This window comes from Hippoglossus stenolepis, chromosome 7, assembly GCF_022539355.2.
Source record: "Hippoglossus stenolepis isolate QCI-W04-F060 chromosome 7, HSTE1.2, whole genome shotgun sequence".
NCBI classification, from domain to species: Eukaryota; Metazoa; Chordata; class Actinopteri; order Pleuronectiformes; family Pleuronectidae; genus Hippoglossus; species Hippoglossus stenolepis.
This window is the reverse complement of record NC_061489.1, coordinates 13,075,070-13,092,606: the sequence shown is the minus strand read 5'-3', so window position 1 is coordinate 13,092,606 and position 17,537 is coordinate 13,075,070. Positions and strand designations below refer to the sequence as shown.

Here is a 17,537-nt window from a genome sequence, read left to right as displayed (position 1 = left end):
TTGGTGGCAAAAAGTCCCGGTCACTGTGACCTCACAAAGCAAATTTTTCCTTGTGAATGCAATATCTCCTAAACAACTTTAAGGGAATTCCTTCATATTTGGCACAAACATTCACTTGAGCTAGGATTTCATCTGGGTAGCCCAAGGTCAAAGGTCAAGCTCAATGTGGCCTCACAAAGTTAATTATGTTTTTCTTGAACATGATATTTTAGGACCATCTTGAGAGAATGTCTTCAAATTTGGTACAAACTTTCAGTTGAACTCAAAGATTCACAGATTACATTTTGGTGCCTGGAGGTCAAAGGTCAAGGTCACAATAACCAAGTTACTGTGTTTCCCTGACCTTTTTATATGAAAAAGTTATGGAGAAATATGTACACAGAAACGGCAACATTCATAGAATCACTTCCTCCTCTGCAAACTGTCTTCAAACTAGTAAAAACAAATACTTGTCTGTTGCTGCATGCAATGCTTTATATCAAGCTGAATTGCAGAGCTTTTATTTTGAAAAGTTGTGATTTGAAGTCTGACTTGTGTCTGTTGCTTGACAGACCTGACATAGCTGACATGCAATGTATGAAAAATAATACCAGCTAAGTAAATTATTAAAATATGTATATGAGCCATTCAGTGAACACTAGTAAAGCAAATTAGGTTTTATTGTATGAAAAACACTGACTAAAATCTTCCTTGCAGATAAACCAGGAATGCTGAACTCAATGTGTTGTAGCTTCACTCTGCATCATAGATTGAATCTAAAAAGCTCTGCACACAAACAATAAACTGACAGTATATCGTAGAATTGTCTGAGGAGGGCTCACTAATGACTTGGAATAATTCTGAAGTAGCTCCAGAGTTTTAACACAGGCCAAGAAAACAGCCCATTCCACACAGACATGTTTGAAATTACACACATTTTACAAAAAACCCTTTGTGCAGATAAACCAGGTAGGATGAACACAAAGTAACCTAACTTCACTCAGCATCGGAGATTGAATATAAAAAGCTCTGCACACAAACAATAAAAAGTGACCGTATCAACTGTTTGAGGAGGACTCACTAATGATTCTGAAGTAGCAAGTCTTATGAAAAACACTTGATTATAAAATAGTTAGTGCAGGTGAACCAGGTAGGATGAGTGCTTCACTCGGCACAAGCCCAACCCATCACTGCAGTTTGATTAAAGCTGAATCTTCTCCTGAGGTCTTCTCCTGAGGTCTTCTCCTGCAGGGCTTACACTATGAAATATTTGGAAATGAAGCTGTTTTGCTTTCGGAGGTGAATGTGTCGGAGGCCCGTCACAGCGTGCTCTGGCCCTTTAAGTGTTTCCAGCCACACACTGCAGCAGATCCTCCGCAGCTGTGAGTCCACCTGACACCCAGCGCAGCGCAGCAGAGGCGGACAGACAGCCGGCTTCACGTCACCGCAGACCGCGTCCTGAAGGGGCATGGGGGGGCACCTCGCCCGCTAGCTAACCCGAATACATAACCTCGTAGCGGAAGGCGCACGGCCGGCGGTCCCCGATCATGGTGTCGTGGATCATTTCGAGGATAGTCGTGTGAGTATGCGGGGCTGGGCTGCATCTGCTGCCGTTTTTGAACGGCTCCGTTCACCAGCTGTCTGGATGCTGAGCGCTGCACCGGCACGACTCGCTAGCCCGGGTTCCATTCTCTGTCCCCCGGGTGGTTGAGGTGTTAGTTAGTCGTGAACCGCGCGAACCGTCCCGACGCTGCTTCCTGTCTTTTAACGGTCACCACGATGCCGCACAGCCCGCTCCCTGCCGCTTGCTAGCTGCTGGCGGCTAACGTATGCTGGCTACATCGACTGTACCCACCTGGCAGGCAAACGTGTTGCTGGCTGGACGCTTTCACTAAAGTGAAAGCGGCTTCATTCATATGCCAGCCTCGCTCCAAACGGCCTGCAAGCTGCGTGCCACGGCTTCTAAAAACACCCCAGCCTGGGTGATGCTGCTGTGGTGACTGAGCATCCCACCATCTGGTAACATGATGGCAGCAGCCCGGTCAGGGATGTCCGTCCATCCATCCATCCATCCCTCCATCCACCTCATGGCTGGTCTGGGTCTCTTTATATACAGTCTAGGGTCTGGGCCCATGTTCGGTGGATGACTTGTATATATTATCTACTTACCAGAAGTACAAACTTTATACATCGATCCCTTTTTGTGTTCAGACCAGCAGTATCAGCTGTGTCAGGCCTTGGCTTCCACCTGAACACAGCACATCCTCAGGAGTGTGGATGACTCAACTAAAGCCATCATTCTGATCACTTCTGATGCTGCTTTAATCCTGGCACTGAGTTTTTAAGCTGGACACCGTGTGGTATGACCACCAGGTGTACCTGTTTGAAGCTGTCAGATTTTTACGCTAAAACGTTAAACTGACTACATGAAAATGAGCCGAAAAGGTGGGGAACCAATGATCTAGCGGGCACTTGGCTATCAATTATCCAAAACATGTTAACTACCTGGTGCTATCAATCCTTCTGATTGCAAAATGATTCAAAGTTCAAATGATTACTCCCAGATTTAGTCATGGATTCGATTTGTGCCTGCAAATTCCCACATTTTCTCTCAGTTTAATGTTGATACTATAAAAGTCAACACAGTCCAGGCTTGAGTTTTAAAACGTGAGCTCCAAGCTGGGAGAGAAGTTGAAGATTCGGTGGCATTATATAAAAAGAATGGTGAATATCTTTTAAATGAGATGATAAGAAGAATGTGGATGACTTGCATATATTTATTTACAAGTATTACAAACTCAGTGGATCGATCTCTTTTTGTGTATAACTGTGACGAGCAGTAGCAGCAGTATCAGGCCTCGGCTTCCACCTGAACACAGCACATCCTCAGGAGTGTGGATGACTCAACTAAAGCCATCATCCTGATCACTTATGATGCTGCTTTAATCCTGGCACTGAGTTTTTAAGATGGTGTACCTGTTTGACACAGACACTGTCAGATTCAAGTGTTTCATAATGATACGTGGCTATGATCATTGCTTTGAAAAGGCCCAGGTGTAATAATGTCACTGTTGTTTTCATTCCTATGAATATTCTGCCAGTTCAGATTACATAAATAGAAGATAACCCGGCAAACTGTTACTTTTAGTGGCTTCCAGCTGGCTCTTGCACTTCACTGCACCTCTGGTTGTCATGCGTCAATAGGGAGACTGGATATGCATCATAATGGCCGCCGCACATCTAACACATGCTCAGTCGTTTTTTTCACCCCTTTTTTCTGCTTTAAACATGCAGCTACTTGAGTCTAAGCAAGAGGAGAGGCAGCCGTTAAACCCAAAGAAGTGAACCGGAGATGGGGACACAAAGAGGCACAGGGTGTCTGCTAAGGGAGTCAACTGGCCTAGAGGCCTCAGCCTCAGCTTACTGTACAAAGCCGAGAAGCGCTGCACACATGACTAAGCAGCTCCGATGAATACTGGGACAGAGGAACGACTTAAATGCTGAGAAAAACGGTAGATATGCTCACGGTGCCAACAGCCAGGAGCACAAGCCTCATTGGGAGACTTTGTTTGATACATTTAAAATCCTTAGTTCAAGTCTTTTAAGTCACTGGAACACTGGATTACACCGTAGCAGACAGACAACTTGTGACTTTCTGAACAGTATTCTCCCTGCCGTCCCCTCACTCTGCATTCTGTCACATCAGCACAAATCAACACAGTGGCACAGGATCTGACCAAATGCACATGAGAAACTCCGCTGTGTGTGCAGTGTCCCTCTGAGCACGAGGACTAACACATGTCGACCCACCCCTGGCAGACTTCAGTGTGTTTTTCCACTTTATCCTGCTGCCGTCTTCCTGACTCTGTGATTATCAGGCCGGTGTGTCTGGACAAGGCCCTGCCCATCACCTCTCTACTGTGATCGTCATCATTCAGATCAAGCTATGGAGACACTGACTGTTAAAGTATAAGTAGCGCAGTACAGAAAGCCACTTGTATTTACGTAAGCTATGAGTAAACATAGCTAACCTGCTTTTTTTTAAGGAGAAACGTGTTCTGTGAGGTGTCAGCACTAAAACCCAGAGGCTGTGTTCTCAAACTGAATCTCTCCTCTGAGCCTGGCTCTCTCTTCTCTTTTCAGCCTCGCCTTTGGGACGCTCTACCCAGCATACTCCTCATACAAGGCTGTCAAGACGAAGAACGTCAAGGAATATGTGAGTATCACCAAAGCAGACCATTTTCTGACCCCTGTCTGTTACACTAATGTTTGAAGATGTAAATGTGCATTGTGAAATTTATACAAATGCCAAATGAATACTTTTTAGGTCCAACAAAAACTTGACATGGTTTTGTCAGAGGCCACAGATTCATTATCTGGAGTAATTTTAGTTTTTTCGATCACTGTCACTTGAAGACTGATTGCTGAATGATCTAGATCTGAAAGACAAGGTCATAAGCATGACAGGGCAGTTAATGTGGGACACACCAATCAAATCTCGGCAAGGGGGATGCTGTGGCACCAGATTGACACAAACAAAATTATATAACTCCTGCATATCTCTGTCAATCCTAATTCATTTATCCTAAATTGACATTGCATCGTTTTGACCTTTTTTAAAACCAATGATGTAGCGCACACTTGGCCAGCGACTAACACCCAAAGCATGTTAACTGCCTGAAGCTATCCAACCCCCTGATGCAAAATGATTCATAGTTCAAATGATCACTCCCACATTTTGTCTTAGTGTTGATTTGTGCCTACAAATTCTCCAAATTTCTCTCGGTTCAATTTTATGACTCAACACAGTCCACGCTTGAGTTTTACAACATCAGCTACGAGCTAGGAGAGAAGTTGGTGGATCTAAAAAAGAGAGTGACCGAAATGGGGTCCTCCCTGTTTACCTCATCACTGCAAGGGATGAGAGAAAGGGGATCCGGGAGGAGGGGGAGGACATGGCAGCATTCTGGGCCTCCGCCTAGATCTGTGCTGGAGAACTATCCCCTCCTGGTCGGTTACTATGGCAACCTCCCCTCTCAGTTGCTGCTCAAGCAGACGGCCACGGAATGAGCGAGGGAGGGACGGGGTTCGCAGGGAGAGAGGAGGACGCCATTTTTAGAACCAATGTTTTCATTCCCATCTCCTCATGTTTGGCCCGTTTCTAATGATTGAAGTGATTCAGAATTGTGTGTTTATACGGCTGCGTGCCTGTGGCCTGATGATGCCTCTAAACAGACATTACCGTCCAGTCTTGAATTCTGTAACATTTGATTAAGCTATATGCTAATTATTGCTATGCATTTCCATTAGCTCTCAAGCTAATTTGCCCTTAAGTGCCTCGGTTACTGCATATTTAGTCGATGCCCTACATTTCCTTGGTCTCCAGAGATTAACCATGCTCACTGATGTGATTTGAAACGACTGGAGCATATGTTGGGTTTCTGTGTCTGTCTGTAGCTTCTGTCTATCGCCACATGTCGCTGCACGTGTGCACTGGATGCTGTGGGTTTTTATGTGCTATTTTTGTTATGTTCTCACCCATCTGTGTGTGTTTGTGTGTGTCTGTGTCTCCAGGTGAAGTGGATGATGTACTGGATAGTATTTGCGTTGTTCACCACAGCAGAGACAGCCACAGACCTGCTCCTATCATGGTGAGTGGGGAGCTGCTCATGATCGTTACCCTCGCGTCCAACTAGCTTGTAATAAATAAACGGCTTATATAACATCTATAGATGCGTTCATGTTTACTTGATATTTTTTGTACAAATGGCTCTGATTAAAGTACCTTTGTTCACTTTCACGCATAATATAATGAAACTCTTTCCTATCATTGCTGATCGTTTATTACTCTGTTTCATCGCCAAGGTTTCCATTTTACTTTGAGCTAAAGATCGCCTTCGTGATCTGGCTCCTGTCTCCATACACCAAAGGCTCCAGTGTCCTCTATCGCAAGTTTGTCCACCCAACCCTGTCCAACAAAGAGAAGGTGGGAACATGACCTTTTTAACTCCCTTTCCAAGATCTTAACTGGTATGCACTCTGGATGTACATTTAGAATTTTTGATCTGACAACCTGACAACCAACTGCTTGTTAACTGATTATTAACTGCAGATGAAAATGTTATGTAATGGAAGAGTGTCTGAGGCACTAAAAAAATACCTGGGCAATGTTTTTTTACTGATGGGCTAAATGTGCAAACTGCAGCATAAACAGGAGAAAATGAGGATTCACTCATCAACCACCTGCAGCGCTGGTGTGCGTGCGTGCGTGCGTGCGTGCGTGCGTGCGTGCGCGCGCGCGCGCGCGCACACACACATCCATAGTTCCAAGTCTTTAGTGTCTTAGGCAGGCAGACGTCGACATAACTTCCCGCTTCAGCTTTTCTACTGTTTTTTATTCAGAAATTGGAACATGTTCAGTCTGGTGTAGAGTCTATTAACTGTGAGAGCCACTGCAGAGAAAACCTGCTCAGATCTTACAGAAGTCCAAAGATTTTAAACCAATAGTATTAATCCGTAAAAAAATATTCTTGTCATTTAACAGTGACATGTTTGTACTAATTGCTCTCTCTTCCTCATTCACTGTCCTCTTGTGCCATAGGAGATTGATGAGTATATAGCACAGGCCAAAGACAGGAGTTACGATACCATGATGAGGTTTGGAAAACGGGGTCTCAACCTGGCTGCTAATGCTGCTGTCACTGCAGCCACCAAGGTGAGCTGTGTGGCCTGGTTACTGAATGACTTCAAATTCAGTAATGTTTGATGTTCACATGAATGTTTTTGGCTGCTTTAAAATCTTCAATGTAGATAGTGTCTTTAGACCTATTTTGACATGCTGTCTTTATGCAGTTCGCCACAGATGTTCAAATGTGTTTCAAATACAACTGATCACTGAGGTCATTGTTTTTCCCCCTGCTTTTTTAAGCTGCTAAACATAAAGTTGTATCAATTCTAGTGTTACATTGTAACTGTGGTTGTATTTAAATGTTGCGCAAGTGAGAAGATGTGTGTTTGGGATGAATTCTCAGCTGTATTTTTCATTTGTCTATTTGACATAAATCTGATTATTCCCACATTATTTTAGTGCTGATGTCTACACAACCTCCACATTACTGGAGTTAAGTGTGTAAAACTAGAGAAAATGGACCTGAAGCCAAAATCTATGGTTCGGGTCGTGTTTAGTGTGTGAGTTATGCAGCCTCTGTAGACGGATTGATTGCTATGCAGAATGTATCCGTTAAAATCCCTTGTACACAGCATTTTTTTGGTCATTAAATATCAGACGATATGAGCCTCTTACCGACATATACGTATCGTTTATACGCGCCAATATGAAAACGGAATAAACAATGTGGAACAGATGTGCATTTATGTTTACATAAAAAAAAAGTATTATTTATTATATTGCTGTTTTTACTTTACTAGTTAAACCAACCTTGTAATACATATCAAGCCTCACATGTACTATGTGTATTTATATGTAAATGATTCTTTACTCCTAAACATCAGCATTGGCCCCCAAAATCCATATCTGTTAGGCTCTACGTTCTAACTCTCTTTCCCTTATTTATCTTTATATCTAAACCAAATTGTTGCTCCAGCCAAACCAACAGTTTCTGAAGGTGCACCAAATTGCTGTCATGATGGGCTTGTCCAAACAGGAAATTGTTGGTATTTCCTTATCAAAGTTGTGATATCAAATGGTTTGCGTTGAGTCCAAGGATACAGTTATATTCAGTTGAAGTCTTTGTGAAAGCCATTGTTTAATTTCTGACACTTATTTTCTATTGGTAATACTGGTGCTGCAGCAAACAGTAAATTCCTTTATTTATTAATGTGATTAATTAATTTCAAATGATTGAATAATCTTTTTGTCCAAAAGATGTCAAGAATTAGCCAAAAATACCCATCAAAAAAAGTAAACGCTTCAAATTACAGTCCAAAAACTAGAATATATTTAATTTACAATATTATGAAACCAGTAATAAAAAATTACTAAAACTGCAGTGCCTTGACAATAGACACAAAAATCTGTAAAAGACAATAGAAAATAATTTATTTAAGTGGACGTACACATGATAGCTTCAAATCTAACTGGCCTGCGTTTGTTTTTGGTACGATACTCAGGGGCAGGGTGTGCTGTCAGACAAGCTGCGGAGTTTCAGCATGCAGGACCTGACTCTCATCAATGCTGAGGATGAGCTGGCTCTGCACACATCAGATGCCCGCATGAGACGGGACACCATGGACGAGATGAGCTCAGGGGCCAGCACGCTGCCCCGGGCCAAGAGCACTGCTACACGGCAGAGTAAGGCCGCATAATGTGAACATCCGCACACATCTGCATTATTATATACATAGTTTGTCCAGTTTGTTGATTGGAGTCGGGAGTGTCACCCAAAGGACTTACTTTATTTAACTCTCATCAGAGTGAGACTGGGGCAGGTCGAGCCCAGTGGAGTCATGTGATGGTGGGTGGGAGGGAAGGGCAGGAGATGTGGGGAACAACACAAAGAGGGGAGGGGGGCAGAGCATGTGATTCCAGTGGGAGGAGAGGCTTGGAAGGAGCACGGTTTGTCTCACAGGCTGCTGGCTGCCTGTGTGGGCCTGAGGAGCTGTGAACTGAATACAGACACAGTGAAACAATGGACGAAAAGAGGGTATTTTAAATTTATACTAGCAACGGAACCATGTGCAAGTTCAAAAACAAGGCAGACAGAGAAATGGTGCAAAACTGGAATAGCCCTCAGTGAAGTGCTTACCTCTGCCAAGGCCCAACAGACCCCTTATGAAACCACATTTAAAATCACCAGATCCTGATTTTAATTTAGATCTGCAACAAATTGCACATACTCATAAATATCAGTCTCCTAAACATGACAGATTTTTTTTATAATCAAGATCCACAAATTCTCTTCAAAATCAACAAAAATGTCAAAGACAGTGAAAAAACTTGTTTCCACGCAAAAATGTAATTGGTTCTTCCTTGTGTCATGTCCCGCCCTCCACAAGATTGAATGGAAATCGGTTGTGTGGTTTTTGTGTAGTCCTGCTACCAAACAAACAAACGCAGACGAAACACGACCCCCTCGGTGGAGGTATAAACAGAACAGCTTGAATTAAAAAAAAACAACCTTCACTGTGATTTGACGATGGATGTTGCAGAATAATTTGTCAGAGATAAATGAACCACTGCCAATCTTGCTGCAAGAGTCTTTATTGTAAATGTTGCTGCGTCACCAGAGATTCTTTGGAAAAGGAGGGTCTCTCTGCTGCTCATGTAGCATTAGGTGCTGTAATGGTAGTTGGGCAGAGGACAGCCCTCTGTGGTGATTATACAACCAACATCCAACTTTAACACTGGTGGAATCAAAAAGTGTATTTTGAAGTTTGGCCACTGGATGGTGTGAGAGGCTGGGACTGCACTGCGTCAGCTGTCTTTGATAAATCTTGTTTAGAGGTTAATGCATTGTTGATTTTAATGTTGTTTTAAAAAAAAAAAATCCTATTGGTCCAGAGGCAATAAAATACAGGTGAAGGCTGGTGACGGAGTTAAGTTTGGACCCTGTTGTGTATCTGGTGAATCATCTGGGGTGTGCTCAAAAAGTCAATTTTGATTGAGAAGGTTCCTAAATGAAAATGACCTGGAAGTATTTCAGCGGCCGCCATAATTAGAGCTGTTTGAATTCTCTAAATTATTTAGGAAAGGAGCATCAATGCTTCCTAACTTGTCTCCTTTAGCATAGGAAACACCGGACCATCCTTTATGAAAGGAAAGGACAAAATGCGTCCTACAAGTCTTTGTGGCAGCAACATTCAAAGCAACGCTACCTTGTAGTTGCACCTGGAGAGACCCAGGTTAAATATAAAAAACCACACAGAACAGCTATTAAATCGTTGTGACATGATCCAGAACTGATGCAAATCCTCACATTTGTCTGAGCTCCCTGTTTCTTCTGTCACAACAACAAGCATATTGAACTGATAGTTCACAATGTCATCATCAGAACTAAATACAAAATTAAAGGTAATTTCAATACCTGATTGTAGAGCACAGACACAAAATACACAATGTCTCCACTCATGAGGTTCACTTTACATATATTCCTCACATTATTGTTTTATTTCAACATCAGTCCTGTTTGTGTTATTTTCATTTTCAATAATATCAATTTTGTTCTTTCTTCCTGTTAGTAACTGAAGGTTAAATGTTCCCTCCATATAAATTGAAAACCTCATTTCTCAGGACGTGTCATTCTATTTTGGAAAGGAAACGTTACTTTAACTGTCAGAGAACAGAGTACCATACAGTCTTTGTATTTTCTTTTATAAATACAATTGTTTATTAAAAAGTAAAAGAAGCAGATTCAATGTGGAGTTGGATTTTCTTTGCACCTTGGTTCTCCTTTCCTAATTCCCTACGACTTCTCCATCACATCTTTTTCCAGCACTATTCCTTGACCCTGATATAAAACGAGGTTAGAAAAGGAGATTATTTGGACTTTCGAACTGCAGCCCTGGCTTTGGTTTCAGTCATTTGTCTTTTCACCTGTCTGATCCATGAACTCTAACTGAGCGACCACCTTTTTTTTTTCTTTTTCCCCCCTGCAGCCCGCTCTTTGGCAGCCACGTCTCTTGCAGCCACGTCTCTTGCTGATGACACGTCATCCCAACACAGCTCTGACCAATCAGACACAAGGACTGAGCACTCTGATGAAGATGCTGGAGACAAACCCCCGAAACGAGGGACCAGTGTCAAGGCAACCAAGAAACCTCCTGCTGCTAAGACAGAGGTAGAGCCAATGAACACACACACAAAGAGAAAGACATGCATCTCTATAGCATATGTACAGTTAAGACTGCTGGCAATGCTAGCTTGCTGATCATCATGCTCAGATCTATGGGATACAACAAACTGAAATTTTGACCAAATGATGGCGCTGGAGGGAAAGTTTTTATTTTCATCCTGAGAAGAACATGAAAATCTGTCATTTATTGGCAGTTCATCCAAAAACACATCACTCATATTGTAAAACCTATCAAACACCCCTTGTTAAATCATCACTACACCTCTTTTCTCGACTTTACTAGATCACTGTTGTTTCTCTTCATTTCTTTCTGTCGTTGGATTAATTAGTCTTTACTTTCTTCTCCCTCCTGTCGTTCCCCTCCCTCTGCAAGACTCAAAGTAAGACGGTGAAGAAACCGACAAAGAAAAAGACCACGACCATTAATGCAGAGACACCACCATGAGGCCTGAGCATCCAGCGGCCTACACTCTCCACCCACAGCCTGCAGACGGCTCTTCTGTTTCGTCTCCACACGAACACATACCCACCATATGTATGTATAATATCAATCACCAAAATTGCATTGCTCTTGCTGGTTTTTAGAGCAAAATACAGATTTAGTTTTTATCCATATGAGGCCACCTTTATGTGGGAACGGTTCTTTTACTTTTACTGGGTTGCTGCATTTTTCCATCTCACTCAGATTTAACAGTCGGATATTTCTCAGACATCTTTTTATTTTGAAGATTATTAGTCAATCTAATCATCAAGGCTAACGTTTCCCTTTTTAACCTGTAGTCATCTATGTACGTCCCCGTAATAGACAATATGAACTGGCCATTTGCAGTTTTTCATTCTATTTTTTCATGTTACTATTTCATGTTGTGTATCGACATTCTGGATTCAAGCTGTTTTTGTTGAAGCATGTCTAGTAAATGGTTACGTTCTTCACTCCTACTTCCCTAGTTTTGGTTTGGGTCTCCTCTGTGACCTCTAGAAACTGGTTCCAGTTGAAGAGCAAATCAACAAATGTTGACCACACCATGATGGTAGAAATCATCAGAAACATCTCGTCTTTTAACCAGGTTTGATTTTAAGACCCTGAATTTACCAATAGTTGTAGACATCCTTAATAATCCTGTGTGAGACCTCATCATTCACACTTTTGACTACAGCTTAGGTCATAGTAGCTACCAATCAGCAACTACCATGTCCTATAATGAAACAGTCTAGTTATACAGGATTATTTATGATCAAACCTGTCTTGGTTCTCTCTCTTTTTAAAATTTTTAAAAATGTTATTTGAACCTTTTTGACCTTAGACCTAACTGCTTGTGTTAGCGTTTAAAGTTCAGTAAACCTCTGAGTGAGCTCTGTTATGTTCACGTCTCACTTGTGTGTCAACTTTCTTCCTCACTGCTGATGACTTCGATGTCATGTTCAGTGCTGGTCATGGGAGTAGTTTGTTTAGTGTTGGCTTAGTTATCCTTCATCTAGACATCCCCCTCTTGGGGTGTGATTTACTCATGATCATTTATTTGTTATACTTCTGTTTTATCCAGTTCTGTGCGTCAGGTAATATTGGCAATGGATATAATCTGCTGTGCATATCCAGGCTTCGTGTGGTGACGCTTTAACTGAGTGATGATGGCGCTCTCTCCCAATTAAATACAGTGGTCACGGACGAGTTGTCAGTGTTTGTGAGGTAACATCTGCTTTCCGTGGCGTCTCTAATATTGTTTGTATGGTGACACGTTACCTCATTATAAAAGCGGGATAAAGCATTATAGAGATAATTCAACCAAAAGAGAGACTGAGAATTATTTTCTTCTTCCCATGCTGTTTCGTGTGTGTGTGTGTGTGTGTGTGTGTGTGTGTGTGTGTGTGTGTGTGTGTGTGTGTGTGTGTGTGTGTGTGTGTGTGTGTGTGTGTGTGTGTGTGTGTGTGTGTGTGTGTGTGTGTGTGTGTGTGTGTGTGTGTGTGTGGCGGCATACCAGGCTGTGTGAGTTTCTAAACACCGTGGACTTTAGTTCTGTTATGAGCTCTTTCTTCTGACTGCTCTGGAATGGGAGATTTAAATAGCATGACACCACCACTTCTGCACTTGTTACTGCTGTCTGCAGTGTGACACTAGTAAGAACCAATAGGGGGTGACAAACTCCAACTCAACTGTTGGCTAAGTTACTTAACAAGATGTAAACACAATGTAAATAGGAAACGTAACTGTATATAGAGTTAGAGCTTGCTTGCCCTATGCCGGCTGACATCCATTTAATTTCTTCATAATTTGTGGGCTCTTGTTTAAAATTCTTAGTCTTAACAAATCGTATGTTCTGAGACCAGAGAACGCTCGTAAACATCTGGTGTTGGACGTGATTGTTTTTCTTTTGTGTTTTTAATAAAGAAGTTCACTTTTCTTTTCACATGAAAGCACATGAACTCTTCTCCATCACAAAGTAGATGATCTCCAGACTGAGTCTAAACTGAGGTTTGTGTTCACTTCCTGCTATGTTCTCTACTCAGTCTGGTCATAACGTGTTTTAAGGCCATAAGTTCTTAGTTTAATGTTTACGCTATCAAAAGTAAACAATGTCTTATCAAGATACCACTTAACCTTTTTTTCCAGTGTCACATTTGGATATTTATTGTTGATTATTTTCTATTTAAAATCAGTATTGTATACAGGGAAGTTCATATATTGTTTGTGCCAATTCTCAAAGCTCCATGTCAAAAAGGATATTGGTATGTGTGCTGGGACAATGGTTTAACAAGGTCATGTATCAGTACTAAAACTACTAATAAAGGAAATAAAATCTTTGTGCTATTGCCTGGTGTATAGTTTATCCTCTCAAGGCTCACACTTCTATCTTCTTTTTGTTCTCAGGTGGATTCTGTTCTTTGTGTATTAACACAGCATTTATCTTTGTCCTCACATACTAATGCATCCTGTTTCTGTCCACACACAGCTAAATGGCTTCTTAGAGCTGAGGCTGTCACAGTTTGGGGATGATCAGCAAAAAAAAGTACACTAAGCCTCAATTGAATTGGTTTTATTAAAGATAAGAGCAGACAACAAAGATCCAATTAATGCAATTAAAGGGGAATTCAGGTTTTAATTTTTTTAAACGAATGAATTTAAAACAAATTTAAAAAATACAGCCGCAAGAGGGTTATGGTTAGGGCCAGTCTTCCATATCTGTCCTTGGGCAAGATTAAGCATTTGACTCGTATGGATGAAGAATTCTCAAATCCATCAACGGAGGGATCTGATAAAACTGTATAGGACTCTTCTCCCCTGAATTAAAGTTTTGTAGAAATGACTTTACTATTCGAGAGTTCTCTAATCGTATCCATTCTTTACCTATACATTCCTTTTCCTGCCTTTTTACCTCTTCCTGCCAAACATTAAAAAACTTTTCTCTAATTTCTGGTTTACATGTGCACGATTCAATCACTTTCTGTCCCTCATGCAAATGTTCATGAGTGGTCAACGATTTATTTTTATTAACCAAGAATTCAATAGCCTTACTTATATTGGTGACTTCCTCTCTTAAGGTGTTCCTATCTTTTTCTGGAACCATGGAAAAGTTCACTTGTGTATCCTTATGTTTGAACAAATTCTTCAATTGTTTACGGCTCCGCTTGATGGTAAATTTTCTGTTTTGTTCGGCGAATCGATCAGGAACACTTTGAATAACTTCAGAACAATTCGATCCAATAGGTCCCCAATATTTTGTGAACAAAACAATGGTACGTATTCCATATTTAATCTTCCATTGGTTGGCGTAAAATAAAAGCTGCAACATACAATGATCTTTAGTATTTTCTTTCTTAAGACATGGGCTGTTGGGGGAATATAAAACAATAATTGCTCCTTCTGGTATTTTGTAACCATTTTTTGTCAGATAATCAATAATTTGTTGTATGATCATTTCTTCTGTGTGCACTTTTACAGCGGGACTATTTCTTTTGGGATAAATTGGCTTGGGAACAGAAAAAAATATTGTTTCATGTCCTTTAGCCAACAAAAAACCAACTGTATATTGACCTTCCTGTCCCTGATATTCATTAGAGTTAGTATCTTTGAAAGACTCAAACTTTTCAGCACCAATACACACATTATTACATTGTTCAGGATGCATATTTTGAAATTCGTGACAATTTAAATGAAATTGAAAAGAAAAGGTTGTTCTATCAGCATCCTCTTGACGGTGTCCTTCCCTGAAAAATGAAAAAAAAAAAAGTTGGGCTCAATTGAATCCACAGGTAAAAATGATTTATTGTCAAATTAATCAAACATTAATTTAGAACATAGAACCAGATGGAGAATATCCCTTGTATCTTCTACCACACTAATTAAGATTGCTTCCATTTGCTACAGGTCCTTCCAGCTGATCTTCCTTTTCTCTATGCCTTCCCATTTCAATTATATTATTTAATTATCCAGCCATTGTCACCCAGTATACATTCAATGCATAACTAAAATGAAATATGAATGCACTTCGAGATGTGTTGGATTACATCTTATTGAAACATTAACATCCTCAAAGACACTGGCACGGCTGTTGTTATGAATCACACTGGATTGTTGACCTGTGACTGCTTGTAAAATGAATGCTGTGTCTATTCAATGTGTCTATACAAATAAGTATTTAGACACTGCTTGTATAAAGGATATTACCTTGTCTGTTGTCTCTTAACTGTTAGTTTCAAAACGTGGTCGTCTGAATCTTTTTTGATGTAAAAGACGATGTGGAGGCTTGTTGGTCGTCCGGGGAATATATTAGTTAAACTGCAAAGAAATATTTGTCAAATATTAACATGTGTGGTGTTGTATTAATGTTAGTGGACATATTTCACAGTGCATGTTTGTGACTACCTGAATGAAGACTTATCCAAGTCAGTGGAAGAAAAATCAAGGATGTATTAATCTTATTTTAGTTGGAAAATTATTATACAAAGCCGCCAAGTATAACCAAATTGTGTTAGATGAAGTATGTTAAAAATAGTATATCATTATTATCACCAGTTAATACATTATTCTAGATGACAAGATAGCTGTTGGATTTGCTTATAACCATTTTTTCCCCCCATTTCCTTATTTTCATGGGAGCAGCAGACGTTCACTCATGTACCTTTTAGGAAGCCGCAGTGGCTTCAACGGGATGATTGACGACATTTCCTCTTTTGGGTCCCGCTTAGTGAGAGGGAAAAAAAAGTCGAAGTCATCTAAACTATGTTCTTAGGAGTAACCTAAAGTGTTGTATATTCAGTATTGTTCCGTGACTAGACTTGCATGTGGGAAATAGTGACAGATTACTTCATGTGTAACAGTGCCTTCCTTTATTCCATTGCATTAGGATGTGGACTATATACAGAGTATACAAATGTATATAAAAAACTCCACCGGGCTTTACAAACAAACTACATGATACCAGTCTGTTTATGTATAAAGTATAGTGCTCTCTATTTCAAATATTTATTATACAAAAATGAAAAAGCAATCTTTTTCAGTCTGTGAAAAACGTATATGTGGTTCTGTTCATTTTCATATCAAATACTTCAAACTACAGGCACAGTAAAAAAAAGTAGGTAGGTTTTTGTGTTATATTTTACAAACATTCAAAGTTCAGTTTAGGTTAGAGTTAGCCTTGGACCTGAGCTGATCTGGGGGCAGAGCAATAAAGGCTACGGTTACTAATTACCTCCATAGTAAGATTTGGGGACGGAAATCTGGGGAGGAAAAATAAGAGTAGATCAAAGATAAGAAAAGAAAAAATTTAAGATAAATAAATAAAATAAAAACATATTCATTGTTTAAGTTGGTTTGATGCTTATCTTACCAGGACTTTATAGGTATACATACACACATTACATATGAATGCATGGCTACATACAAAACACCGTATATTAAACAATTATTTTGAAATGGTTGTGACTTACCTCACGGATGGGGCCTTATTCCCCAGTGCAGGGGCAGGCAAAGCTGGTTTTCTAAAAGACAGGTGTTAAATAAAACGATAAAAAATAGATTTTGTTTTAGACTCTTTAGTCTTAGTTTATCTTAATGTTTTCTGTAGAGACCAAGAATCGCCCACCCCTGCACGGTTATCTATAAATGTATATTTTTGTAGGCAGTAAGCCAGGTTTATGTAGGTTTTTTAGATGTGAAGCCCTATATATATCCATCCGCTGGCCAATCATCTTTCTAAGCCTAGTTCCATTGTGAGTACAGAATAAAATGCTGTTTGTCAAGTTTAAAGGGTGGTGCAAGGGTGCGAGCACCATTGTGTGGAAGTGAGTGATTAAAAGAATTATGCAAATACACTCACACTGCAGTAACATGTTGCTTGATGCATGTTATTATAACTAAGTATTAGGGCAAAGTAGAAGCAAAACATTGGACATTTTGAGAATAATGTTGCAATATCAGAAAAAAATATTAATTTAAAATGAAATATTACTAGAATAAATGAAATGAAAGCAAGCAGATTGTGTTTCACTCCTGGATCCAAAATCTTGAGCCAATCTCATTGTTTTTTGAGAAACTATGAAAGGTTTAATATCACGAAAATATAACCAAGAGGCAGTTTCCTTCAAGTCTGTGTGGTTCTTTCTTCAGTTTCTAACGATATGTTTTCAAAGTCCTGATAATTATGATGATGTGGCGCTGATGAGGCAAAAGATTAAATATTTTGTTTTTATGAAACCTATACTAAAGTATTTCTCAGCAAGAGGCTCCACAGTCCTCGTTTCTACGCAGGT

At 40.3% G+C, this 17,537-nt stretch overlaps 2 protein-coding genes across 3 annotated transcripts; one reads left to right on the top strand and one right to left on the bottom strand.

The window, feature by feature from the left end:
* The first annotated feature begins 1,343 nt into the window (after nucleotides 1–1,343).
* reep2 (receptor accessory protein 2) lies at nucleotides 1,344–13,589 on the top strand. Its single transcript, XM_035161511.2, has 8 exons — nucleotides 1,344–1,558; nucleotides 4,123–4,195; nucleotides 5,554–5,630; nucleotides 5,845–5,965; nucleotides 6,581–6,694; nucleotides 8,110–8,290; nucleotides 10,594–10,775; nucleotides 11,164–13,589. The coding sequence occupies exons 1-8, from the start codon at nucleotides 1,527–1,529 to the stop codon at nucleotides 11,233–11,235; spliced, it is 852 nt and encodes a 283-aa protein (XP_035017402.1). The 5' UTR covers nucleotides 1,344–1,526; the 3' UTR covers nucleotides 11,236–13,589.
* Nucleotides 13,590–13,806: 217 nt separating this feature from the next.
* LOC118112308 lies at nucleotides 13,807–16,932 on the bottom strand. Of its 2 annotated transcripts, XM_035161506.2 has the most exons (5): nucleotides 16,716–16,932; nucleotides 16,478–16,505; nucleotides 15,908–15,969; nucleotides 15,454–15,564; nucleotides 13,807–14,993 (listed from the first exon to the last, which is right to left on the bottom strand). In XM_035161506.2, exons 2-5 carry the CDS (start codon nucleotides 16,481–16,483, stop codon nucleotides 13,985–13,987), a joined length of 1,188 nt encoding a protein of 395 aa, XP_035017397.2. In that variant the 5' UTR covers nucleotides 16,484–16,505; nucleotides 16,716–16,932; the 3' UTR covers nucleotides 13,807–13,984. The 2 variants fall into 2 exon arrangements, with proteins under 2 accessions (XP_035017397.2, XP_035017398.2); XM_035161507.2 differs by lacking the exon at nucleotides 16,478–16,505.
* Nucleotides 16,933–17,537: the final 605 nt, after the last annotated feature.